Source organism: Ursus arctos, unplaced genomic scaffold, assembly GCF_023065955.2.
Source record: "Ursus arctos isolate Adak ecotype North America unplaced genomic scaffold, UrsArc2.0 scaffold_25, whole genome shotgun sequence".
Classification (NCBI taxonomy): Eukaryota; Metazoa; Chordata; class Mammalia; order Carnivora; family Ursidae; genus Ursus; species Ursus arctos.
The window spans coordinates 10194299-10221732 of NW_026622930.1; the positions used below are offsets into that span (position 1 = coordinate 10194299).

The 27434-nt window shown below is 52.7% G+C and overlaps 2 protein-coding genes across 3 annotated transcripts in view; one reads left to right on the forward strand and one right to left on the reverse strand.

Annotated features, from left to right (window-relative positions):
* DDX24 (DEAD-box helicase 24) overlaps positions 1 to 20312 on the forward strand; it is a 37571-nt gene extending 17259 nt beyond the window's left edge. Inside the window, exons 8-10 of one of the 2 annotated variants that reach the window (XM_057318501.1) lie at positions 1046 to 1175; positions 2655 to 2940; positions 19997 to 20312. In XM_057318501.1, coding sequence (XP_057174484.1) covers positions 1046 to 1175; positions 2655 to 2929 — 405 coding nt within the window. In that variant the 3' untranslated portion in view covers positions 2930 to 2940; positions 19997 to 20312. Of the gene's footprint in view, positions 1 to 1045; positions 1176 to 2654; positions 3205 to 19996 lie in introns of those variants that run through there. The other variant, XM_026515379.4, reaches the window with a different exon arrangement.
* Positions 4902 to 27141, reverse strand: OTUB2 (OTU deubiquitinase, ubiquitin aldehyde binding 2). Its single transcript, XM_026515381.4, has 6 exons — positions 26928 to 27141; positions 15507 to 15602; positions 13755 to 13873; positions 9580 to 9664; positions 8792 to 8986; positions 4902 to 7762 (listed from the first exon to the last, which is right to left on the reverse strand). The coding sequence occupies exons 1-6, from the start codon at positions 26928 to 26930 to the stop codon at positions 7556 to 7558; spliced, it is 705 nt and encodes a 234-aa protein (XP_026371166.1). The 5' UTR covers positions 26931 to 27141; the 3' UTR covers positions 4902 to 7555.
* Between the last annotated feature and the right edge of the window lie 293 nt (positions 27142 to 27434).

A 27434-nucleotide genomic window follows, 5' to 3' on the forward strand; every position in this document is an offset into this window, starting at 1 on the left:
AGCCATGTGGGAAAATATGATGGGAGATGAGCTTGGAAGGATGGAGAGGACAGAGAATTCCCGTTAGCAAGGAGAGTTGGGAGGTACCCTCACTTCCCATGGCTCCTTTTCCCCACACTATAGGATCTCTTCCATTTTGTCCATGTTTCCTCTCCTTGTGTTCTGACCCCAACACCCTTGAGCGGGAGAGTTGAAATATTTTTGGCAAGAACAACATGGAAGAGAGGGAAGGCCGTTCTGTTAGTTTGTGGTCCCTCCGATCAGTCACAGTGTGGCTCTAACTCAGGGCTGTTGGGGTGTGTCAGAGTTCCGGCTCAGCTATGGGAGCTATCTGTGGCATCTGGGGAAAAGAGTTCCCTTTGGACACCTGTAGATTGGCAGTCCAACCAAGGTGGGCTTCCAGCAGGTGGGGCTTTTCAGGTTTGTTGTTTAGAAAGCTGGCTCTTGTGATTTCATTTGTGTACTCATGTAATGATTGCCGTCTGTGCTTTTATCAGGAATCAGAACAAATTCTTTTTTTTTTTTTTTTTTTTTTAAGATTTTATTTATTTATCAGACAGAGACAGCCAGGGAGAGAGGGAACACAAGCAGGGGGAGTGGGAGAGGAAGAAGCAGGCTCATAGCGGAGGAGCCTGGTGTGGGGCTCGATCCCATAACGCCGGAATCACGCCCTGAGCCGAAGGCGGACGCTTAACCGCTGTGCCACCCAGGCACCCCTCTATTTTTTTTTTTTTAATATTTTATTTATTTATTCAACAGAGATAGAGACAGCCAGCGAGAGAGGGAACACAAGCAGGGGGAGTGGGAGAGGAAGAAGCAGGCTCATAGCGGAGGAGCCTGATGTGGGGCTCAATCCCATAACGCCGGGATCGCGCCCTGAGCCGATGGCAGACGCTTAACCGCTGTGCCACCCAGGTGCCCCAGAACAAATTCATTTTGATGGGAGCTGATCTTGAGCTTTTTTTTTAAAGACACAACCTATATGAGCCTTTGCTTCCTAGAGGTCTGAACGCTGTCAGATGAACACTGTATTCCTTTCTCCCAGGAACGAATCCATTTAGCTCGACAGATTGAGAAAGCGGAGTATCGGAACTTCCAGGCTTGTCTGCACAACTCTTGGATTGAACAGGCAGCCGCTGCCCTTGAGATTGAGCTGGAAGAAGAGATGTATAAGGGTGAGCAGGCTGCATGGGACTTGAAGAATACGTTTAGCATTTTTTGTTTGTTATTTCCTTCAACTTTTGTCCTGTTGGAACTTCGCCACTACCATGGGTCTTGTTAAAATCAGCAAGATGCCTTTTACTTCTTTTCACAAGGCTTTAGTCTCAGACGAGCCTACAACCCTTGGCGTTTGTTCCCTCTGTCTTATTTGTCAGGATCCTTCGGGTGCCTCCTTTGTGTGGAAAGGTAGTGACATCAGGGGTAGGATTTGCGGCCAGTGGCCAGTGCTGGTCCATTCCCTTAACTGACTATGTGACCAGGTCGAGCTTCTTAACCTCTCTTTTGTACCTAGGCTGTCGTCATTTATGAGATGCAGGTCATAACGTTCCTATCTCATGGGGTTGTTGCAAAGATGGCTTGAATTGATGAATATAAAGTGTCTATATTAGTGCTTGGCAAATAGAAAGGATTTGATACATTTTAAGTTATTATGATCATTATTGTTCCTACTACACCAGTCATCATCTCATCTGACTTCCATGGTCTCATGACATAAACAGAGCAGGAATTATCATCCTTTTACATATGGAAAGTAGAGGCTTATAGAAGAGAAGCTGTTTGTGCAGGGAAATAGCTCCATTACCAGGCCTTTCCTGAGTCCCTACTCTGAACCTGGGCAAGAGCCTAGGGATTCAGGGATGAATCTGTGTGGTCCCTGCTCTAGGAAAGCTCTTGAGTCTAAGAAGTGGTAGAACCAAATCTAGAACTGACGACATCAGAGTTGGTCCGGTGTTTCCATCCCACAAGTGGGCAGCACAGCTGAGGTGTTGGCATCTTAGTGCCAGAGCCAACAAAATCAGAGGCTGACAAGCAATCTGCCCAGCATGGAAGTTGGGAACCAAACCAGTGGGCTTGGTGACAATGAGCTGTTCCTCCTGATAGCTCAGGCCTGGGGCTTGAGCTTTGCTTCCTGAGAACTGGCTGGTGTGGGGCCCTTTGTCTGTGCCCACCCACACAGGTGCAGTCACAGTGCTGGTGGGGAGGCATAAGAGAACTGGGCTGCCAGATGGCGTTCACAGTCTCCTGGGGGCTTTGTACCTGTCGAGTCACCATACCCCAGCTAGCAAGTAGCAAGTGGGTGGGTCGTAGGAAGAAAACTGATCTTCAGGTCAGGAACCTTGGATTCTAATCTCAGATTAGAGGTTCTAATCTCTGGCTAGTTCTGTGACCTTCTGCAAGTGCCCACGAGTAAAATGGAGCTAATTCCTGATTTAGAGGCTTTTTTTTTGAGAAATGAAAGACATAATGGCCCTGAGTATCCCTCCCCAACTAAGTTAGAAGTTAGCCAATATTAGCTTCTATAGAGAACTTTTGAGCCTTGATTCCTCAAGAGTTCCAAACATTTTTCATCACAAGTATCCATCAAGGGAAACAAAAAGTTTCTACAGATCATAGTGAATATGGTCTGAATATGGTCTGTTTTGCATCTTAAGGAAGAAAAACTGACCAACAAGAAGAGCGTAGGAGACAAAAGCAGATGAAGGTGCTGAAGAAAGAGCTGCGCTATTTACTCTCCCAGCCGTTGTTCAAAGAGGACCTGAAAACGAAGTATCCAACTCAGTCTGGCAAGCTGCCCACGCTCATGTCTACCCCAAGAAATGGTGAGTCTGCTTTGAGCTGCCTCACCAAACAGAAGAAGAAGAAGAAGAAGAAGCCGCCCAAAGAGCAGCAGCAGGAACAGCCGCAGCCAAGTACAAGTGCAAATTAACTGCCCTCCAGGTCAGTCTGTTAGCAACTGCACATTGTTCCGTGTTCTCTGGTTATGTGGAAAATCTTCTCACTTTGCCTTTAACTCGACTGTCAGCCCCAGTTACAAAAATCTCCCTTTTCCATGCAGCCCCCATCGCAGGAGAGACCTCATGCACATTTGTGTTGTTTGGAGTTAAGAATCCTATGCAGCAGCTTATATATTTCTGTATTCCGGTGTTCATAGGCTTCTTGTATGTTCAGCTTGTTTTCGTCAATTAAAGGTAGTCAGAACCAGCATGTTATCCTGAGTTTTTAGCCAGAATATAGCTGTCCTAATTCTCTGGTTGGAGGAGGCATGTGGGGTGCGTCTCATCCCATTGGATAGTGTGGATGGAGCAGTAGGTCTTTGCTTGTGTTCCCGCTTTTCTCCACAGCAGAACCCTAATAGCTCTTTAGCTCTCTACCATTCACATTCTCTTATCTGAGCCACACTGCAAGATGGAGAGGGAAGAGGTTGCCGTCCTTGGGTTCCAAGAGAACACAGTTTTCCTTTACATCAGAGCCATTTGTGGGGAAGCCAGTAACAGTATGCAGAGTCTGGCATCGTGAGGCACTTGGGATCTGGCACTAGCCAATTTCTTCAGCGTTGTCTCCCCTCCCCTCCTCTGTGTCCTGCAGTGGTTGTTGCCCACAGTTCCACGCGCCCTTTCTCTTGTTCTGAGCCTTTATGCAAGCTTTTCCCTCCGCCTGCTTGCCTTTTTCCCCATCCTTGAGCATGGCTACATGGTCTCTAGGTCCCTGCGCCCCCAGGAGGGCATAGTGTCTTTGGGTGGGCTCCCATAGTAGCCGTGCTTACCATCTCTGTAGCACTTGGCACACTGTATTGCCTCTGCTGAGCTTCTTGACAGCATAGGCTGCCTTATTACCCCTTGTAGCCCTTGGCTGAGGTCAGGGCATGGTGTAAATACATGCTGAGGGAACCAGTGACCTCTTGGTGTGTGTGTGTTCCCCCCTCCCCCCAGCTTTCTCTAGGTTAGTCTAGATGAGTAGCCACAGTTGCTGGAGAAGCATTGATTTTTTCACAGCTAGGTCTGGGCTTCTAAACACATGTCCCCTCGGCTTCATGGTTGACAAGGTTGGTAGGTTGGCAGCAGTGTTGCCTCGGCCCCTCTGGGTAACTATAATAGGACAGCTAGACTGAGCTCAGAGTCGGGTATCCTTGAGTGCTGATCAAGTACCGAGCACTCTTGGGCACTTTCATCTATTTTATCATTTGGTTTCTACCAAGCCTCTGAGATACAAGTCCTTTTTGTAGTTGAGAAGGCTGACACCGAGTGGTTTAGACTTGCTCAGATCACAGAGCAGCCAAGTGGCAGACCTGGGATTAAAACCGTGGATAATTGCTGGTGGGTGCAGGGCATGTTTAGTCTTAAAAGGACAGTAGTGTTGTCAAGGAATGTCTCCCCAGGGTCACCAGTGACCCAGGAAGGAGAATGCAGTAGAAAACAAATCTAGTCTGTGAGATCAGTTCTTGAGTGACAGCTGGTGGAGGATGGCCGGGGACTCACCATTATCCGGATGATACAGTGGCGGTTTGAGCAGCATTAAGGAACCTTAGCAGCACCTGAGTCATGAGAGGCCTGAGGCTACTGGTCACAGGCTAAACAGACCCACTGATATCTGTTGACATGCTGCCCTTGTCCCTTAACAGCAGATGCTCCGTTTTTTGGCAGGGTAATGTGTTAAGGGGAGTCGGTTTTAAAAAATAGGGTTAGCATCCCAGGCAGTTCTGTTCTTTGACTTGATGAAGTAAAGCTTTGGTGAGTCCTTGGTTTCTTTGGCACCTCCAGCCCAAGGGCAGAACTTCCTGAGTATCTGGATCTTCCACTAAATGAGAACCGGGGTAATTCATTCACTCACATAAGCCTTACGGGACAGTGTTGATCTTCAGTGCATGTCAGATACCAAATACTAAGAAACCAGGACAAAAGTTGTCATGGAAACTGTTTTAATGCTAGAAAAATGTTTCTACTGACTGCCCAGAGAAGCTGTAGGGCCTGCCCATACCCCCAACCCTAAGCAGCTGCTCACTGGGCCGCAGCTCCTGCCCCCATTTGCGCAGTGTGAGAATGGTTCTTAGACTTGTCAAATGGCTCCTGACACTTCCCCATTTTTGAAGCCAGTTTCCCTGGCAAGGAGGTATTTGCCAACATTGCAGCAAGTGTTCTGCTGCTTCCCCACTGGTAGAGAGCACTGGGTATCAGGTCTCACACATAATCTTGTTCCACTTTAACCAGTGACCCTGTGCTGCGTGGATATTGTCTCCATTTCACTGATGTGGGAATTAGGGCTCGGAGGTGAAGTTCTTGGCCAAGAGCTAGTACGTGAAAAGGGGGGATTCAAACCCAGGCGGCTCTGGCTCCAAAACCCCTTTGTGCTTAAAATAGGAACCCAGTCAAAAGCAAGGACAGTTTGTTCTTTTTGTTGCAAAACATTCCCATTTATAAAGTTCCCTTTAGAAAGAAAATAATAAACGTGCAGTTATAAAGACAGACTCTCATAGCAATTCTCCTGCCCCTTTTGGTCTGGACAGAGATGGCTTGGTGAGGTGGGTGGAGAATGATCCAGGAAGTGTGAATGCCAGCATCACTGGCTGTTGTAGACAAAGTGACCTCCACAGATGACTGGATTTGAACAAGTTCTGAATTCTGCCACTCCCTTTTCAGCATTGGTGCTTGCCCTCACACCATCTGAGGGCAGATGTGAGGGCAGAGAGCTATGGCTTGGATTGGACCAGGGGTTTTGTGAAAAAGGGGGGAAGCACATTATAAGAACATGAGAAAATTTGCCTGTGTGGCATTCTGATTCTAAACTGATAGGATCTCTCCTGAGAAGAGGGTCCCATAAGAGCACTGGTGGGCTCTCAGACCTGGAAGTCACAGCATAGGAAGCCTGGGAGGGAATTTCTCCAGCCAGTCTGCCAAAGAGAAATCTCTGCTTTTGTGAACAAATGCCAGGAAGTGGCAGCTGCTGCTTATGCTGTACGTGAGAACTCAGCTAGAGGCACAGGCCATCCTGCAGCCCCTCGGAGCAGCCACGGGCATTCAGCCTGGTGCTGTGTTCATACCCTTCAGTTTGAAAATGGGGATTCTGATAGTCCCAAGTCACATAACACTTCCCCCGTTCTTCCAGTGTTTGTCACAGATCCTAGCACCCTACCTAGAGCAGGGTGGGATATCACCAATTCAGAGATCAAGGTCAGATTTACATTCTTGTGGAAAAGTGACATAATCACTTAGCATGAGCCCTTGGGTTTAAGCTCCAGCTAAGGCAGTAGGGGAACCTGGGTCCCTGCCTGGCATTAAAGCACCCTAACATCTGTCTTCACAAAGGCAGAATGATACAAATCTGCTATTGTATACAAGCCCTTATCAGTCTGCTATAGAGAAGTAACCCATGGGCAGTTCCCCATTTCTACAGTCTCCATTTCCTCCCACAGAGGAAGAGAGCTTGCTAGCAGTACCCCAGATCAGCTGGGACTCTTCAAGGTCCTGGGGGCAGCAAAGTGACAAGGTTATTAAGGGGTATGTCCAGGTGGATGAACGAGGAGGCTGCCAGCCAGGGCTCTTGGCTTCTAGGCAGTTTCCACAACAGGAATCGCCCCCACTGCCAGTTTCCTGGGCTTGTCTCTGTTCTTTCCCACCTAACTTCCTCCAAGCCCACAAAACAGAGCAGAAGGGGGAAAAGGGAAAGAAGCCACAGACAGCTTTGCAAAACATGTCTGCCCTGCCCAGCTGGAGTCTGGCTGCGTGTACTGCTATCTCCACCTGGACGATAACCTAGATTCTACTTCCAGGCTGTGTTGGGGATGGTGAGACAGCATCCTGGTCCCAGACCCCAGCGTTCCTTGAGCCTCTTTTCAAGTGGGGCTAGCAGCAGAATCCTGAAGGGCCTGCCCAGAGGCAAGCAGTTCTGGCCCTGAGAGAGGTAGAGAGGGGGTCACAACAACTTGAGCTTCATGCTGAAGGCCCCTTTTTAGACTTTGGCATAAAAGTCTTTTTCCTCCTTAAGTTAGGGTAAGAAAACACTCCCATGGTGAATGTTTGGAACCACACTGAAGCCCTCTCATTGGCCAAGTGGCCAACACTTCAGTCAGCCATCCACCAAAGTCCAGTCTAACAGCTGATTGGAATGGATTCTTTTTTGTAGAACTGGTAAGTCACTGAAGACAGCTGACCTTGAGTTTTTCCTCCCCAACAGAGAGGCACAGAAAGGAAACCAGAGGGCCCTGTTTTTTATACAACAGAATGTCAGCACTGTCAGGAACCTTCTCCAGATGAAGAAACAGGCCCAGAGAGGGGAGGTGACCTGCCCAGGGTCTCAGGCAACTCGGAGCAGAGCCAGACGTTCCGGCTTTGTAGCCCTGAGTTAGAAAGCATTCGATCCTCCATGAAAATAAATACTAACAGTATCACTAAGTTACCATAGTCCATAATGGGTAGGCCTCATTCCCAGTGACTTTGCCCAAAAGGCTGTACATTTTCTAACTATAGTTTAAGTTGCTTAAAAAATTGAAAAGCCGGAATGTTCCATTTAGAATGCAGTCCCATTAGGTGATAGGCTCCACTGCATGGCCTAAAATTAATCAACGTTTATCGGCTGCATAAAGGATGTTGTAGTGGGATGTTTTATAGAGCAGGTAAACGGAAGGGGTGGCAGCCTCGGGAAACACGTGGTGGTTCAGGGCCGTGTCCATCTCGTCCACATACTCCACCTGCAGGGCGATGTTCAGTGCCTGAGACAGGGCTGTGATCTGGATGTGGTCACACTCCATGGCCATGGGCTCCACTTCCTGCAAAGACCAAAATGAAAAAACAAACCCAGTTTAGGAAGGAGGCCTGGCAGAGGACAGATGAGAAGTCCAGCCCTGGCTTTCATGGCCCTGGGTCAAAGCATCTATGCTGGGAAATAATTTTCACAAAAGCTCATTAGGTAGGTACTGCCATCCCCTGTTTCTAGAGGAGGAAACTGAAGCCATGGGGAAGAGCAGCAGAAACCCACTAGAACTGCAAGGCTTGACTCTATATCCTTTTGATTCCAGACTCTAGTGGTATATGAGAAGAGAATACTACTTTCAAGAATTGGGAGGGGTGGGGAGAAATTTTTGCGCTCAGGCTTGTTTATGCACAGAACCAAAGAATCTCAGAGCAGACGAGGACCATCATGAAGGGATTTCACAGGGGGCTAGGCGAGTGAGTGACTCCGAATGCTGAAGAGGCAACCTAGAGAGGCAGGGATGGTGGCAGTCTGGCAAGTGTGTCCCACATAACCAGGGCGGCTCCTGCTCCGCTTCTGCTGATTGTGGCCATGCAGGAATAAGGCCCTGGGAGCTGGATCTTCAAGAGAAATCCAGAGAGTCAAGAAAGCCGCCCAGGGTTTAAATGTTGGCAACTCCGTTTCAAATAAATACCATACATCATAAACAAAATACATCTTAGGACAAATGTGACCCTGGGGCTGCTACTCTGCAATTCTGTAAACAGTCCAGTCCAAGGCCCTCATTTCTCAGGTGGGAAATCTGAGGCCTGGATGGGGAAAGTACTTGCCCAGAGCCACACATTCAGGCTGCTCACGTAGGATCTGTTTCTGGCTTACTAATCATCATCTTCAGATTACAAATGCAGATGTGACATCAAGTCCCCTGGCTAGGGATGATGGTACTCAAGTCTCCCGAGGGCAGAGGGGCTTTCACTGTACTTCCCCGTGGCCCACACACGGACGACTCGTCCTCCCCAATGTGTATAATCCCAGGAGGTGGGTATTACATAGCAGGTCCCAGGCTGGGGGCTAAGTCCCAAAGCTTGAGACCCTGAGGACCTACATGAGTACAGAAGTCCTTGATGTCCATCTCCTCATCAATGAAGTGTCGGAAGAATTCCGCGCGGTTCTTGATGAAGGCTGAGGTGAGCAGGCGCAAAAACTGCACGATTTGGTCCGAGGAGCTCTGGTCGTTGAACACCTTCAGCAGACTGGACACCGAGCTGTCCTTCTCTACCAGCTCTACCACACTGTAAAACTGCACCCCGCCGGGCCGTCAGTCAGGAGGCACAGACAAGACGTACCCTCCCCCATGGGACTCTTTCCACAGGACCCTCCCCCTCCATGTGTTTCCATTTTTAAATCCTTAAATTGAGTTACCAAAGTCAGTCAGTCTGGGACCAAAGCTAAGTAGAGGGTTAGAAATGCTCTGCAGTGCATGCCTTAGCCCAGAGTCCTGCCTAGGGAACAGCAGTTGGGTTTCCTTCCATCACTGTGGTTACTGGGATTTTTATTTATAGATTCAGAACTGAATCCTCTAACCCCACCCCCTTCACTAAGGGGATCAGGGAAGTAGGGTGGAGAGGGAACCGATGAAGGAGGCTGGGGATGTTTTCAGCCTGAAAGCTACTGCCCCAGAGGAGGTACTGTTTCCCTGTGGGAGGGCAGGTCTGGGCCCTGGGCTCCCTGTCGCCACACGCAAGAAGCAACTGTCCTTTCCCAGCTGGGAAGAGCAAGGACACAACCACAGAGCCATGGGCTGTGAGGGTTCTCCAGCCAGTGCCTATTCCTGTCCACTCTGCCAGCAGGGAAGGACCTGGACCCTCAGCCGTCCTGCCCAGGTTAACTTACAGCATTAAAGAAGTTTCGGAACTTGTGCTCCTCAAAACCAGCAGCCAGAAGGTCATTTGGGGTCTGCAGGACACGTTCTTTGAACCTAAAGGGGATAGACTGATGGCTCACGGGGAAATGCTGATGGAGCACTGCTATGACCGTCAGTGTCCTCCCACTCTGACCCACTGCCCCTGACACCTGAGGAGGAGTGTGTCACTAACAGGTGACTGCCTTCTCCCTTTCAGTGCACTTCCCTGTGGATTACACACTGATTTCTGTCCTCCCCAGTGTATACAATCCCAGGAAGGGAGTGTTAAACCCATTTCACAGATTAAGAGATTGAGGTAGTCACCACCCACTCCCACACCTGTTGATTCTACCCTTCAAAGGTTTCTGAATTCTGCCCCTCCTTCCTGTCGCCATGGTTCTGGCTGTATGATCACCATCTCTGGCCAGGGCCATGCCCAACCTTCCCGTGCTCCCATTCCTTCTCCACGGGGACCTCCGGAGTGACCTAGCACAGCCTTCTCCCTTAGGACACAGCTCCTCAGCACAAACGTCTAAGGGAGGACCCTGGCCTAGCTCCCCAACCCCCTCTTCCTTCTCAGCCTCCCTCCTATCCCAAGGCCACTCCCCATTTGCATTTCACTCCTTAGCACCCTGTCCATCAACCAACGGCCTGTACCTACTCACAAAAGCTAATGAACTGTTCAATTTTCAAATTTTGCCAACCAGGTGTTAAACACAGCCATTACTTGAACTATACTACAACACAAAGATAAATATTCAAAACTCAGTTTCCTAATTATCTCTGCTCTTGAGGTTGTATCTGTTGTGTGTGGTGGTGGAGAGATGACTGGGCTGTAGGCTGTATTTATCTCTTCCCTGCTCAGTGACCCCATGATGGTAGATTGAAAACCAGTCACAAAAGGAGTATTTATACCACAGAATGGTCTACCACCACAAATCAGGCTTCCCTGCCCCACAGCTGTGAAACCTTTATCAGCACTGGCCACCCTTTAAACCAGTGGCTCTTGCTGTGTCAGTGCTGGCTCATCCCTCTGCTCCCACTGCAGGCCCCTGACAGTACAGCCCCCTTCCAAGACCATGTCCCGGGGTACAAGGCAAGGAGCCCCACCAGCCCGTAGCCCCAGGACACGTTTAGCAGCAGAGATGAGCTACAGAACAAGCGACTAGACTGGTCCGTGGAGGGGAGGTAAAAGCCCGAGCAAGAAGGATCAAGTGGGGAGGCTCTGGGGGGGGAGGGCAGCTGGCACTGGCTGAACTGCAGTCCGTCCCCTGGGAAGGGAGGCTAGACTCCCAATGGGACAGGAAGGGGGTTTGCACAAGGGACTAAAAGCCCAATGGGGAGGCCCAGGTGCCTTGGTGGGGGAGGGGGTAGTGAGGAAACGGGTGGCGTGCGTGGAGCACCAGCCACTAAACCAGGAGGTGGAAGTCTGCGCTGGCCAGGGCGCGTGTGGGGAACACACTGTGCTGGCAGTTGGCAGCTCTGCTGTTCAGTTGCTCTCGGGCTTTGGGCCCCCGTTCCCCTCCCTGGCCTCCCTGAACCTCAGCTGCATTCCCACATTGATTCCTTACCCATGACTGCTGGCCCCCTGTACTGAGCACTGATGAGTGCCACACTGGCCCAGCCAAGACCAGGCCAGGACTTACGACCAACAAGGTGAGTCGGGGGGGGGGGGGAGGAGGACGGCACTGGAACTTGGGTGAGACTCTCTGCTACACACCAGCTTTAGCGTGACGTTGGGCAAGGCTTGTAACCTTCTCGAGGCTTGGTGTACTCAACTATAAAATGGGGTAACACCAACCTTGTACATCCCACTGCCCAGTGGACACCCCTGCTGGAAGGCTCACGGACATTTTGGACTCAGCATCACCAAAGTGGAGCTCCCAATCTTCCCCAGTCCCCCTTTGCAACAAGTGGCTTTTCCATCCTGAGAACGCTGTGGCAACAAACTTGGCAGTCATCCTTGACTCCTCTCGGCTTGCGTACCACACCCAGCCATGAGCGAGTCCTGTTGATACCACCTCTACAGGAATCTAGAATCCAACCCATCCCCTGCACCTGCTCATGCCGCCACTATCCTCTCCTTTCCCTGAGCACGTCCCCTGCTGTGCCTTCCCAGTCTGTCATGTGGATCGCGGCCAGCAGGCCAGGAGATGCTCTGCTCAAACCCTCAGGGGCTCCATCTCATTCAGGCCGAAATTCAGGGTCTTTATAGAGGCCCGTGAGGCAACCCCCTTTACCTCCAACCCCTACTTAGAACTGCAACATCCCCCTACCCCCCCACCCCCTGCCCCAGTCCTGGACAACTTGGCCACCTTCCCCGCCTGGTTTTTTCCTACAACACTTCTTGCCATCGGACACATCCCTTGCTGTCTTCTCCCTCTAGCATCCTGCTGCACAGGCAGGGGGTTTTGTCTCCCGTTCTCTGCTGCATCCCCAGGGCTTACAACAGGGTCTGTGTGTGGTGTCCTGCTAGGTGATGACTGAAGGGAGGAAGGGTGCCCTGGAGGGAGTGCAGGGGTGAAGGTAAACAGCATGCAGGGCTGGTACACACGCACGGGCTGGGCTTTGCGAGTGTCACCTTGCCGAGTCCTCACAACAGCACCTGAGTAGGCATAATTACCTACCTTCCATCGATGTGGAAACTGAGGCTCAGAGAGCTGGGGTTCCTTCCCCAAAGTCACACAGCAAGTAAGCAAGAGTGAGGTCTGGCCTCAGGGCCCTAGACCTCAGCATGGCACAACTCGGGGGGACACAGGTGGTGGGGAAAAGCCCTGCTCTGGACTGCACTGTCTCGACCCTGCAGAGCTGCGGGAAGATGGGGGAGGAGAGCGACTTGAGATAGGTGACTCTCCATCAGAAGGGACTCAGCCAGTCTCTCATTCAGGAACGATGTGTTCCAAGTAAGGAACAGGTGGCCTAATTTCTATTCCTTTTGAGGGAATCTATGTTTTGAATAGGAGGTGATGGCCCTACCCTCGCCGTTCTCAACCAGGTTTGACTTGTTCCCTGACCGCAGAGGCACCTGATGAAGTCTGGAGACATTTTTGATGGTAGTGACTTGGGGAGGAAGGTGCCCCTGGCATCTAGCAAGGATGCGAGGGATGCTGCTAAGCACCCTGTAAGGCCCAGACAGCCCCACAACAAGAAAGCCCAGCCCGGACGGTCAGGAGTGCCGCTGAGAGAGCTGCCCTCACAAAGTAGGTCTAGCACCAGGCCCAGACAGCCCCACAACAAGAAAGCCCAGCCTGGACGGTCAGGAGTGCCGCTGAGAGAGCTGCCCTCACAAAGTAGGTCTAGCACCCTGTAAGGCCCAGACAGCCCCACAACAAGAAAGCCCAGCCCGGACGGTCAGGAGTGCCGCTGAGAGAGCTGCCCTCACAAAGTAGGTCTAGCACCAGGCCCAGACAGCCCCACAACAAGAAAGCCCAGCCCGGACGGTCAGGAGTGCCGCTGAGAGAGCTGCCCTCACAAAGTAGGTCTAGCACCAGGGATTGGGCCTGAGTACTCCGTGCCCTACGGCCACTCTGCTCCCGTGCGCGTGGGCGGGGCGTGTGGGGCGGGGGAGGGGGGGCTTCATCAGATCCTCCCAGGGAAGTGAGAGCTCCAAGATCAAGAAGCAGGTCTCAGCTCCTTGCTGCTCAGAGTACGTTCTGAGACCCAGCAGTGGCAGTGTCTCCTGGGAGTTGGGGAGAACTACAGAAGCCTGCGCTAGACGACTGAATTGGGACCACACTCAACAAGATCCAGGCAGTTTGAGCGAAAGGTGACACAAGAGAAGCCCTGACGTAAGCCTAGACCCAAAGGCCTAAAGGGTCACTCTAGGAAGCAGCTGCTGGACAGAGACGTTCCTCAGCATCGGGTCAAGACCCAGGCTACACACACATTCAAGAACAGGGGTGGCTGAAACTACTTAGAACGGTCAAAGTTTCGTTTTCTTCTTGGAGTGAGTCTTCAAAAAGGCAAAAATGCACCCCACCTAGGTGAACTCAAGCCAGAGTGACGGCACCCATGAGCTCACTGGTTCCATCCCAGACCGCCTGGCTGCCCCCATCCCTGCCACGGCAGCTCACTCTCCACGTTTGGCAGGCCTGCGCCTAGGAAACCCCCTCAGGGAGACCCAGGGTCCCCGAGCCCACCCAGCGGTCCCTTAACACCCACTCACTTGAGGACTTCCCTGCTCTTTCCCAGCAGGGATTCCAGGTAGGAATAGCCCAAGGCCCGGTAGAAGCAGTTCCCATCCCCCTTGGTCTTGCGGATCGCGGTGAACCTTTTGCTGAGTTCCTGTGGGGCAGAGAAGGAAATGTGGATGTCTGCACCCCCATCACCCCTCATGTCATGTCCTGTGGGGACCAGGGCGTCCACCTTCCCCAGGCAGCACCTGCTGCCTCCTCTCAGACTGGCTGCCCCTTCACAGTCTCCCAGCTATCCTATCACACAAATGTAAAAACATCCTGAGCCTGTCCTTGCGGCAGGTGCTGAGTGATGAGCACGACATGGCCCACCCTTGGGCAGCCTACAGTCCAGGGAAGACAGACCATTAGACAACTATGACAGGATGGGAAGCACAGGGGTGCCTCGGAGCAGTGGCATCAAAAGTCTAGGAAGTCTTCCTGGAGGAATAGCACTGAGAGGAACAGAAGTGGTGTGCGTGGCACAGGGGAGGCACGGGTGAGCAGAGGCCTTGAGGGATGTCTGTGTCCGCAGAGTCGGTACAGCAGGCCTCTTCAGACATAACTAAGTGTCTGGCCAGTCCTCCCCAGCCCACCCACCTCCAGCTCTGCTCTGAGCTGCCAATTTCCCTCTGAAATGCCCTCGAGGCTCCTTTTGCTGCCTCATGGGGCTACAGTCGGGTTTTGATAGCAAAGCACGGTCTTCAAGGCGTCAGGGAGTCCCTGGTCCCACCGCAACCACCACCACAATGAGAAGGCTTGGAGCTAATGGGGCCCATCTAGGGCAGGCCAGCAGGGAAGGTCATGCTCCTTGGGAACCCCATCTCCTGAGAGGGCTCCAGGGTACATGAGTCCCTGCGGCCCAGCCCTTGCTCCTGCCCCCAGGAAGTGTTCCCTGTGGCTGCAGGAGACAGTCCTGCCGATGAGAGAGAGAAGCAGAGGCATGCTGCCCCAGAGATGGACAGAGCCCAGGCTCCTCCTGCTGCCCTGGTTCTGTGAGCTGTCCCTGCATCCTGGCAAACTCCCCTTTTGCAAAGCCCAGCCGGAGTAGCCCTTCCCCTCTGAGAGATGCCATAGCACTGTGGTTCTGGGTTGCACCTTATGAGATCAGGCTACCTGGTCCAAATCCCAGCTTGTCCACTCACTAGCTGTAGGACTGGGGGCCTGCCGTTTAATATCTGTGCCTTGGTTTCCTCAGCTGTAAAATGTAGATAATAAAAGTACTGACTTTGCAACATTGTAATGAGGTCTCAGTGGGTGAATAAAGCACTTAGGATAGTATCAAGCTTTAAAAATTTTTTTTAAATTTTCTATATATAGATATAGATATCTTAACTAAAAGATTTCTCACTAAGGCAAATGCCCAACATCAAAATATTCTAGGAGCCCTTTAATTTGCCTGGGAGCCTGGCACCAATGCTAAGCTGTTCTGCTTTCAAAGTGGCACCTTTTAGGGGCACCTGGGTGGCACAGCGGTTAAGCGTCTGCCTTCGGCTCAAGGCGTGATCCCGGCGTTATGGGATCGAGCCCCACATCAGGCTCTTCTGCTATGAGCCTGCTTCTTCCTCTCCCACTCCCCCTGCTTGTGTTCCCTCTCTCGCTGGCTGTCTCTATCTCTGTCGAATAAATAAAATATTTTAAAAACAAAAACAAACAAACAAAAAAACAAAGTGGCACCTTTTGACTCCAGTCCCAGCTCCAGCACATTAGCTCTAAGATCTCTCCCCCGCAAACCTCTGTCTCACCTGGATTTTCCTCTGGTAAATCCTGTTTTCAGGATGATCCCGAAGAATTGATAGAATGTCACATTTTTCTGATATTAGGTTAAAAGAGGTTTCGCTCTGAAAGACAGAAAAAGCAGCAAAGCTGTGACAATTTCAAAACAACTGATGGGCTTCCACCAAGTAGAAAGCCTCTGAACAGCTAGTTACATGACATAGGGAGTGGTACCTTCCCACAAAAGGCACATTCCCAGTTCTCTCCGATGTCAGTTCCCTGGACAGGAGTCAGGGTCAGCCCCATCACGTAGGGGTGTCATCCTGTAACTTCCGAATGGATTCATTTTAGAGTATATAACCCCTTGAACCTAGTGAGCCTTCATGCTGGAGTATGACGTGTCCCCTTGTTCTGTCCTTCCTGTCTCATTCATTCTTTTATTCGTCACCAATTCCTGAACATCCAGCCTGCACCAAGAGCGCTGTGCGACAAGCTGGAAATAGAGGTTAGAACATCTTGCAGATGTACCACCTACCGGTGGAAGTCCATACTGAAGCCAGCCTGAGTCTGAGTCCATTCCAACCCAGAGATAAGCTTCCTGGTCCAGAGGCAGGGCTCTGGAGGGCTGAGAAGAAATCCACAGGGAGCAGGTAATGGCAGGAGGTGGCTTCGGGGCCAGGGAAAGTGCAGGAGACATCTCTGTTCTAACAGCCAGCCTCCTCTCTGCCTCATGCTGTTCCTGCCCAGACTCTGCCCAGAGAAGTGGCAGGTGCACTCCTGCCTCCAACCCACCCCTAGAACGGCTCTGATTCCAGCATGAAGATAACGTACGAGGAACTGGTATCAAAGCTACATGGCGTTTAGTGTAAGAGAAGTGGCTCCGGTGCCTGCACACACCCCAAGAGGACAGTTACACAATACCGCACAGCTGTGAAGTTGGTGTTATTTGGGATTTTTGTGATTGGAAATCCAGTTTTCCATCCATTTATTGCCATCATATTGGACAGAGGTGTTGTCAGAGCTGATCACTTTCACTTTATGCCTCTGACTACATGGGCTTTCCTGGGCAGCCGCTCTGCCTCCTCATGGACTTGACAGCCCATAGGGCTGAGGGCTTACAGAGGATTCTCGAGGTTGCAAGCCCCTTTCCACCTGGAAAAAAAGTCTGGATTTCTGTTGATTAGATTTCACCAGAGCTCCACACTGGAAGCAGAGAGCTGGGCCACGGGATCATACAATGAGCTGTGAGTGACTTCTGGGGCCACCCATCTCCACACTGGACAGATTCAAACTTCTGACAGTGAGCTGCTTTAGTTCCAATTCCCATGTCCAGCATCCAGGATGAGGAGAGGTGCTTTGACCAGGCATTTCTGGCGGCCTGGATGCCCCCCGCCATCAAGGTCTCCAAAAGCCATGCAGGCCTCCCTTGGCACAGGACAGCATATCACACTACCCGAGTCCTTCCATTTACCTGATGCCCCAGGGCCCATCACAGGGCCTGGAACAGAGCAGGGCATGAGAGTTTGTTAAATGAATAAAAGCCACTGCCTCCATGAAGCCTTCCTGCTTGCCCTACCCCATCCAAGTCAGGCTTGGGCTCTCCCCTGTACTCACACTTTATTCCTTCTCTCCCTTTCTGGTGGCCTAACATGCCCTCTCCTGGATTGGCGGGGGGGGGGGGGGGGGTGTCACACCCACTTCCCAGAGAAAAACCTGAGTGGAGAAGGATGAAATACGTTGTCCCAAGAAGAACAGGAGGAAAAGGCTTTCTAAAAGAGGGAACAGGGCATGCAAATGCTTGTGGGTGGGGGAGGAGATTCTGGGGTTTATTTCTGGAAACTTCCATTCCATTCCACCCCCACTTCTTTGCAAAATTAAGTCAGCATCAGGCTCTTTCCTCACTTCAGCTCAGACGGGGGCAGGGGAACCATCAAGGAGTCAAATAACCATTCTGGGGCCGATGCCGTAGGCTGTTTTTCCATCAGCCACTACCCATTTCTTCCCTACTAACAGTCTCTGTTTTACTCCAGGCAATGTGGTAGAAAATGTCCAGGCTAAGTCATGACAACCTTAACCTCCTCTTCAATGATTTTTTCTAGCCTTCCTTGTATCTGTGGGCATCCAAGTGACCAGGGCTGGCCAACTGGATCCATGACAAGTATTCTGGGGGGCTTGGGGAAGGCTTTGGTTTGGGATAAAACGAACAGAGATGGCATGTCCTGTTCCTTCCTCCTCCTTCCTGTCTTCCATGCAGATGTGATATCTACATTACAACAGTCGTCCTGTGACCCTGAGGGTGAAAGCCGACGTGTGGGAGGTGGTTGGATGATCTGCTGCTATCCTAAGTCCAAGATATAGAGAATAACAGGGGCCATGATTTTGCACCTACTATGTGCCAAGCTCTGGGACAGAGGCTTACATATCCCCATTATCTCATTTATTCCCACCAACAATTATTATACCCACTCTACTGACAAGGTCAGGTCCCTTGGGCCAGGAAGTGATCTAATGCAGATCTGACTCTCAAACCCGTGGAAATTCTACCAAGCCAAACTGCTAGGCAAACAGAGCTCAGAGTCTAGCTCTCGAGGGAACAAGGCTGCTAGTCCTTAAAGGAACACTGTGTGCAATGCAGACTAGGGCCTCTGCACCATCGGGCCAGGTCCCAGCCTCCTGCCCCTGTGGCCGCAGCCGGGCAGACAGTCTAGCTCTCTACCCAGTTCAGTGCCTAGAGTAGCATCCCCCAGTCTGAGGACACTTGTCACAGAGGGAACAAGAGATGATTTACAGGAGATGTCTGGACATGGTGTTAAAAGACATCAGGACATCTGGAGGGAAAGTAATTCTCTTTTCAGTTTCCTTCAAACTTTCTAATCCTGCGAAGGAGAAAGGCGGCTTCCAACTACCTTTATCTCCTTCCCACTGTGCTAGTGTCTTTTGGCCAGAGAGCAGGGAGCCTAAAAGGGTTCCATTTTCTTGAAGTAAGCTCTGTGCCCAACGTGGGACTTGAACTCATGACCCGGAGATCAAGAGTCGCAGCTCTATGGACTTGAGCCAGCCAGGCGCCCGCCCCACAGGGTCCCATTTTCATTTGCAATACTTTTTAAATGTAAAACAAGCCAGCTTTGGAGGCACCCGGCTGGCTCAGTCAGTAGAGCTGACTCTTGATCTCCAGCTCATGAGTTCAAGCCCTACAAGGGGCACAGAGCTTACTTCAAAACAAAACAAGCCAGTTTTATTAACTTGGTTGGCATTTTTATGAAAAGCTAACATGTTTTGGGAGCGCCTGGGTGGCACAGCAGTTAAGCGTCTGCCTTCGGCTCAGGACGTGATCCCGGCGTTATGGGATCGAGCCCCACATCAGGCTCCTCCGCTATGAGCCTGCTTCTTCCTCTCCCACTCCCCCTGCTTGTGTTCCCTCTCTCACTGGCTGTCTCTATCTCTGTCAAATAAATAAAATCTTAAAAAAAAAAAAATTAACATGTTTTGATCTATTCTAAATCATGGAAGAGTTCCATTATTGGTATAAACGCTGCTGCACTACGGTTCACTCTGCACTCCCACTACCATGTGCTGATAAAGCAGTGACCCCCGGGACCCTGTAAGTTTCAGAATAAAAAATCCACTTCTGCTTTGAGGGAAAAGCAAGGGGCCCCTCAGGTATGTGTAAACACAGCAGGCATGCCTGCCCTACAGCATTCTCTCGCTCACGCTCTCACTTCTTTCCAGACTCCCATTACCCACCCTCACTAACAAAAGGCTTGTTTTTACAGACTGTGGACTTAAACGTGGGCTCGGGTCTTTCTGAACATGGATTAAAAAGCAGTACCCCCGGTATTGAACGCTGCTTCTGTCTGCCCCAAGCAGACAACGGGGCTGCTTCTGTCTGCCCCAAGCAGAGAACGTGTAGGTAGTTGTATTCAGTCATTTCTGAGAAGATAGGGAGGCATGGAAAGGAGTTTAAGGAATTCATCGGAACTATGTAAGGATACGTACTTAAGATGGTAGAGAAGCGCCATCAACAGTCAAAATGGGACTATTAGCGTAGATCAGGGAAAGGGACACACACCTTGGACCAGGGAAGCCCATCTAGGTTTTCCACTTGCCTTAATATAAACTTGGCCTGTGGGGCAAATTTCCTTAGGCTACTAAATTTAAAGGAAAAATATTAAATAGCAGTTCAGGGCTCCTCTTGGCCACTGAGGGCGGAGCTCCTTACACTCGGGGTTCCAGAGCCCCATGTCAACACTGGCTTCCCCTTTGTCCCTGTTGCCATGCCCCCCCCCCATAGGTAGTCCCTGTGGCACGTGTTTCAATAAGTACCTTTTTATTGAGGGAAAGTACGTAGCAAATATACCCCCGTAACCACTTTTAAGTGTACAGTTCTGTGGTATTAAGTACACACATGGTTGTGCAACTATCACCACTTTCCATCCCCGACACTCTACCCATTAAACATTAACTCCCCACCCCCCAGCCCCTGCAACCACCATCTGACTTTTTTTTTCTTTTTTTTAAGGTTTTATTTATTTATTCGACAGAGATAGAGACAGCCAGCGAGAGAGGGAACACAAGCAGGGGGAGTGGGAGAGGAAGAAGCAGGCTCATAGCAGAAGAGCCTGATGTGGGGCTCGATCCCATAACGCCGGGATCACGCCCTGAGCCAAAGGCAGACGCTTAACCGCTGTGCCACCCAGGCGCCCCCCATCTGACTTTCTGTCTCTGAATCTGCCTATCCCGGGGACCTCATTTAAGTGGAATGAATTGGTCTTAAAACTACAGAGTTGTTTTATGTGTGCGTGTGTTTTAAATGTGCATACAGATTATTCTACAAATCTCGTGACCTTTTTATTTTGCTTCAGTCGATACTATTTCAATATTTACCCCTCCGGACAAATGGTTCCCTGGTGCTTTACCGCCGGTGATGGAGCCTCGGGTTAGCTCCAGCGCCCCCTAGTGGTTGCAGGTGTATTTATTGGAACAGCGGGGGCACAGGGCTTTCCAGAATGGCCCAAGTCAGCTCCAGGAGGTCCCTGTCCCCTTCCCCCTCCCCAGCAACATGGCCCTGGTCACAGCTCTGGGGAAAAACTAGAGTCTCAAATGCCAGGGAGAACCTGGGCGTAGCCTCAATGTACTGGCCCATGTATCTGGTACAGTGCTCTCTGGGTTGGACATTAGCTGACTCTAATTGGTGTTATTTTATTATATTCTAATCCTGGCTGAAAATTTCCAGGATGTTATGTTGAAAGCATAGGCCTAGTCAGGACACCTGAAAGGATTTTAGCCTTTAATTGCTTGTTGGCAAATACATGCTAATTAAGTCAGGCAGCTGGCAACTCCGCTTGGAAGCAGCATTTAGCAGGTTAAGTTGAGGCCTGTATTTCAGAGTGAGAAAAGGACAGGTCTTCCCTCACTGGCTCTTCCCTGGCAAACCTAGGACCCAGCCCCATGCACTCGCAGTTGGGCTCGGCATTCAGACCGGGTTTGAGTCCTCGCTGGGAGCCTGGCCTCGGTCTCCCTGGCCTGGTTTCCTCCCGCAGCCTCAGAGCCCGGGTGGAAAACCAAGCAGCTACTGTGGCAAAGCTGATCCCAGCCCGAGGCACACCCCCTCCAAATGCGGGGAGAGTCAGGTTCCCCATTTTCCTCTGGTCTGCTCTCCAAAGCCTCTCTACAGACCAGAAACCTGGCCAGGTAGCCCCGAGCATTGCTCCACCAGCCTCAGACCAGCAAAAAGCCAGGCTCACCAGCCACCTGTAGCCCAATCTGCACATCCAACCACTTTGGTTCAAAGCCCTGAAATCTTCTGGTGAAGATGCCTCCAAGCGGGGACAGGGAGTGGCCCCCCTCGCCAGGGTCATGGGGAGTTCCTATCCCACAGCTCTGTATCCCTGCCCAAGGGAACCCCATGTGCCCAGCATTGTTCGAGGATCTGCAGGATGGGGAGAGGCAGAGCCAAAAGGAGCAGGCTCCGGCAGCTCAGTCCAACCGGCCCTAAAGGCCAGTCTCATGAGATGACCTGTGACCCCAAGCAGGACCCCTGCCCTCCCAGGAGTTCTCAGTAGGCTCCTCCTGGAATAGGTACAGCTCGATGTCTGAATTCAGTCTCCCTGGGCTTTCATGAGAAGCAAAATAGTAGGACCATAAAGCTCCAGAAGATCAGGGTCCTTGGTCCCTTTTGTTCATGGTGTACCCCAAGTCCTTGGAACAGTAGCTGGTGCCCAGCAGGTGCTCAGGGATCACTTGCTGAATGAAGAAACCACTGTTGCTGTGCATTCGCCACGGCAGGGGCTGTGGACTATCTCATTTAAGCCTTGAAATATCTGTTTTACAAATGGACACGGAGGCACAGAGAGGCCAAGCTATCTGCCTGAGGTCACACAGTGAGGCAATCTTTGGTAGGGACTTGGACCCTGCTCACCCAGCCCATCAAAAAGTATTCAACAGGGGCACCTGGGGGACTCAGCTGATTAAGCATCTGACTCTTGATCTCAACTCAGGTCTTGATCTTAGGGTCATGAGTTCAAGCCCCACATTGGGCTCCGCGCTGGGCTTGGAGCAGACTTTAAAAAAAAAAATAAAAGTATTCACAGACCTGGGTGCCTTTCTGCACCTTCTCATCCTCCAGGAACAGAACCCACTTGGCCTTCACACGTGCCCCCTTGTCACTTCCTGCCGGCTCCTCAATAGTCAGGCCTTGGGCTCACACTTCTGCCTACAGAGCCCCCCATCAACGTACCCTTTCCTGCATCTATGCACATCCCCGAACTCTGGCTCTGAGGGGCTGGTGGGCCTCTCACAGGCCCACCCTGGGCCCCAGTGGGCAATGCCAGCCCGCGGCCAGCCCGACCGCCCTCTGAGGCTGCTCCACGGGCATGGCTGACCACAAGCTGAGTCAGCCTCGTTAACCAGGCCCAGTACCGCAGAAGCCACGACTCACCGCGTGGCCTGACCTCAAGCTACCGGCTCCTTCACAGCAGAGGCCAGGGCTTCCAGGGGTCACCCGGACAGGCCTCAGAACCCGGCCAACCTCCCCTCTCCTCTCCGAAGGTCCCTGTCCCTTCCCAAGCCTCCCCGGGGCCCCACCCCTGGTCTTGTCTGCCTGGGGCTGGGGTCCCCACAGTGGGCTGCCGCTGGAGCTGGAGGGAAACACCCTTTGAACTGTCAACATTAGGACAGCATGTATAATACAGGAATATATAGAATGATCCATTTTGGAATTGATGAGTGATTACAATGTTTGGAGGCAAAAGATCCAGGGATGACCCAGTGCCCTGAACCGGTCTCCTATTGCTGCTATAACAGTTTAGCACAAACTCCGTGACTTAAAATCAACTCAGATTTGCTATCTTGCATTTCTGGGGGCTCCAGGGGAAAACCCATTTCCTTACCTTTTTCACTTTCCATGATCGCCTTCCTTCCACTGTCGCAACTCCTCAGTTTAACCCTTCTGCCTCTGCCCGCCTGCCCCTATTATAAGGACCTTTGTGATTCCATCATTGGGCCCACCTGGGTGATCTAGGGCCCTCTCCCATCTCAATACCCTTCTCGTCACCCCACCTGTGAGGCCCTTGTTGCCATGTGAGGGACCTGATTCACAGGTTCTGGGGATTAGGTGTGGACATCCTCGGGGGCTATTACTCAGCCTGCCCCCCCATGCCTCTTCTGTGCTGTTCCACTAAGGAAACAGGGAAGCCCCTGCCTCTGGGCTCCCACCCCTCCTGGGTCACAGTTATTGACTAGCCTTGCAGAGACCCTGAACTCAGACCCCAGCCACCTCTCCTTTGACGCCTGGACTCACACAACATGTAAAGGACCCTCCGATTTTCATCTCTGGCCCTGACCTCTCCCTGAAGCTCTGGCTTCAAACAGCCAGCAGCCACCAGGATGTCTGACCAGCAACCCCCAGTTACTGTGCCCCAGCTGCTCTCTTGCTACACACCTGCTTCCCCTCCAGGGGTTTCCAGCTCCCCAAAAGGCCCCTCCATCCAGCCAGAGCTCACGCCAAACCCAGGACCCCTCTTGCACTCCTCTCTTCCCCATCAGCTCCGCTCCTGGGTCAGGCCAGAGTCGCCACCATCTGCCCTCAGGGAGGCTGCAACAGCATCGGCTTCCGCTCCTGCCCCCCCACCCCCCAACCACCATCCTCCACAGCAGCTGGGGCAGGCTGCTTCACATGGAAGCCAGAAGAGGGCACAGCTTTCCTCAGTTCCCTCCCAGGGCTCCCCTCACTTAGGAAAAGACTCAGCCTTTTGAGGACAACCTGCCGGGTCCTACAACAGCTGGCCTTGCTTACCTTATGCTCCCAGAGCTCCAGCCTCAATGGCCCTCCTTTTGTTCCTCCAACAATACATGCCCATTTCTACCTCAGGACCTTTGCACATGCTATTCCTGCTGCCTGATGCTCCTCTTCTTAAGACTCAGGCAGCATCACCTCCTCAGAGGGGACCTCCCTAAGCGCCCTGTGTAAGGTCGCCCCTCCCCCACCCCCCACCTTGACTTGCTTCATTTCTTCAGCACATTGGCTGCCATGTAGGTTCACTCATTTCCTTGCAATCTGTCTGTCCCGGCACTAGAATGTCAACAACATGAAGGCAGGGACTTTGCATGCCTGTCAAGATCCCCAGTGCCTGGCACACAGTAATGCTCCAAAAATGCGTACTGAGTGGGTGGGCGAACAGATGCGTGAGCCGGTCTCACCCACCTGGCCACCTCCAACCCTGCGTCCACCGCACTGCCAGAGAGATCATCCACGTCAGCCACCTCCGAAGTAGGTTATGGTTCTCACCCCTTCCCCAGCGGCAGAATAAAACTGAAAGCCCACAGCACAGCATGTGAAGCCCTTCTCAGCACATCCTGACCCTCCCTCCTTTTCTCTCCTCCCTCCTCAGAGCGCCATGCATCCACACAGACCTTTCCCAGAATATCGCAACCTTACCCATGTTTCCAGGCCTTTAAGCGCTGTCCCACCCTGCCTGGAATGTACCATTCCTCAAATCCTTCCTGAATACTCCTATATATGCTTCAAAACCCCATTCAAAAGACTCCCTTGCGAGGCCTTCCTGACACTCCTTGCACCCTCAGAGCGTACCAGCTCTCCGCTGTGCTCGCAAAGCCCGTGGTCAGGCCTCCCAGGCCGTGATCAGTAGCTCAGGAATGGCTTGTGTCCAGCTCTGTCTTGACCAACAGGCAGCGAGCTCCTAAGAGAGGTCACACCCCTGGTCTTTCTCATCACTGCCCATCATGGGGCCTGACTAGGGTGCCTGCCTCCTAGGGGCTTGTTTGACAAATAAAAACAAAGCGCAGAAGGGCCCTGTGGTTTTACTGTTCACCTCTCACACTCATTGACTCACCAAATGGTAAATGCCTTTTGAGTGAGCACTTGTTACCTATGGCCCCAGTCAGTGGCCGCCCCAGGCCTGCACCTCATCCCGGCCCCTGCCTTCCTAAGGGGCTCTGTGTCTTCTACATGGGACCCTTCCTCCAGCTTAGCCCAGTGACTTTGAAATGGGAGAGGAAAGAAGATGCTGGATTTCCCAAGGACATTCCGCCCCCTCCCCGCCCCCCCAGCAGCACCAACAGCACCAGTCACACCACGCAGAAACAACAATCACTACAGTAGGTGCACAATGAATGCCGAGTACACAAGAACAGACACCGCACAGCCCTCCCCCAGGCCGTGATTCCCAGACAGACGTCCGATTCGGTGGGTTAGCCACTTCACCCCTCTCCAGGCCCCCAAGCCTTCCCGCCACGGTGAGGCCTTGGTGCCTCTGACCCCATCTGCCCTCTACCTTCCGGTCTTCAGAGTCCAGGGCCGTGGGAAGCTGGGGTCGGAGGCCTGGCTGTGCAGCACAGAGACCAAAAGTTCAGGTCCTCGCCCCCCACCGTCCCTGCCCTGTCCTCAGCTGCCCAATGGTGGCCTTCTAGAAGGCATGCCAGCCTCCAGCTCTGGGGTGGCGTTTGAAACCCATTATGACCCCAGCCCCAGCCACTCCCTAGTGGGTGACGGATGCAGAAACACCGGGGCCCCCTTCCTCCTGGAGCAGCAGAGCCAGGGAAATGCTCGGGCACTGGGGCGAAGCAGGAAGCTGATGCTTCTAGATGCCCCCAGCAGCCGGCTGCTTTGTCCAGGACGCCCCCGACTTGGAGGACCTGCTGCATGTGCCAGTCCGTGACCAGGCGCTGACCCGTGCCCCAGCCCAGAGTTTCCTGAAGGGCTGACCATCTCCCTGCGCGGACATGGGAGGGAGGAGGCCAAGAAGAACCAGACACCTGTGTCCAGCCACTTCCCGGACTCTGTTGTCACAGGACCAGCCGCGGCTAGTTACCTGGGTCGAGAGCCCCACGTGCATCACCTCACCTGGTTCTCACAGCGCCCGTTGTACAGATGCGCAAAATAGTGCTGGGGTGCGGAGAGTGGGGGTGGGGGGAGACCAACCAAAGCCTCTTGGCTTTCCAAGGGGTGGAGGCGGCATCTGAACTCAGAGCTGTGTGACCCCAAGCCGCCATGGGGGCCACCAGCTCTTACACTCTACCAGCTCCCTGGAGCAGGGGGCTCAGAATTAAAGGGTTTTAGGCCGTCCTCACACCCAGTCCCTTGCAGAGTGCCTGACCCCTCCCCCCACAACCTGGAAGGTGGACTGATGCAACACAAGGAGCACTGGACTGGGGAGTCCAGAGGCTTGGGTTCAAGTCCCAGGTCTACCACAGTCAGTCCCAGCCCCTTCCTTACCTGGGCCTCAGTTTCCCCACCTTCCTGGTGTGGCCTGGTTCAGAGGGTCTCTGGGGCCATTTCTGCTCCAGCAGTACTCTGAATCAGGGTTCCCTCTAGTCTTCGCTTTGCCTGGACCCCTAATTCACGTCCCTCACAACTTGAGGCAGCCTCTCCACGTGCGTCCTAAGGCACATGCCATCTGTTTATCTTCTGGATGGTGAGGAGGTCCCGCGACCGGGCCACTCCTGCACCTCCCAGGTCACTTGTGGGGCTTGGAGGGAGCCGTCTCCGATGGCCAAGCCCCTGGGTGGGTGGCGCCGTGAGCTGCCCAGTGGGGGACTACTTAACAAAGAGGCCGACCCTTAGCCCTGGAGCCTTCCAGTTCCCATTCCCCTCGAGGGCGCTTACCTTGCGCCGTCGGGTCTGCACCCTCGGACTAGACACCAGGGACTAGAGCGCCAGGGACGGGAGTCCTAGAGGCCGGGCTGGGTCCCCTTCGCTGGGCGTCCACGGGGGATGGCGGGGCCTTGCAGGGCCTTCCCGGGAAGGGCGGGGGCCCCCAGCATCCGTCCCGACTCACTCTTCCCAGGGGTCCGAACGCCGCGGGACCCGCTCTGGGGACTGAGCCTGACGCTCGTCCCCCGTCCCACGAGCGCACATGCGCCCCGGCAGGGAGCCCGCCTACCGCGCTCCCCTTCCAGCTCCTCCTCCCCCGCTTCCCCCCACGACCACTGACCATAGTGACCGGAGCCGTCGGGCCAGGTCCCGCCCCAGCGAGGAGCGATCCGGTGCGGGAGGGCGTCGCGGAAGCCACTGGCTGGCTCCGCCGTTGGGTCGGGCGGCGGGGGCCTCGAGGGCGTGGGGGCGAGCGGAGAATACACCCGACCGCTCCGCAAACCACAGGCTAGACCTCCACTGTGTCCCAGCAAGACACACGCCCCGCGATTGACGTCTGAGGCGGGCAATCAGAAGCCGGGGCACAGGACGTCACAGAAAGTGGGTGGGACTTCACGCGCCTTCAGCCTATGCTTTAGGGTTCATTTGACAGGGTGCCGCCCACTTTTAAAGACACAGAAAGCTCTTAACTAGCAAAGTAGCCCAACCCAGAAAGACAGGTCTTCATTTGTAAAGGCTGATGGGCTTTTGACCAAAAGTGCAAATTGAGGTCTTCTGAAAGATTAGTTGGCTCTCATTAATTCCTAAACAAGGCCACGTAAGTATAGTTTGTTCAAGATCAGAGGAC

Excerpts from the sequence above, each read along its gene's own strand:
- OTUB2 (XM_026515381.4), bottom strand. Across the intron at positions 8,987-9,579 it reads TCCGAAACTTCTTTAATGCT|TTTTACAGTGTGGTAGAGCT; the intron begins GTAAGTTAACCT and ends GGCGGGGTGCAG. Across the intron at positions 7,763-8,791 it reads TCAAGGACTTCTGTACTCAT|GAAGTGGAGCCCATGGCCAT; the intron begins GTAGGTCCTCAG and ends TGGTCTTTGCAG.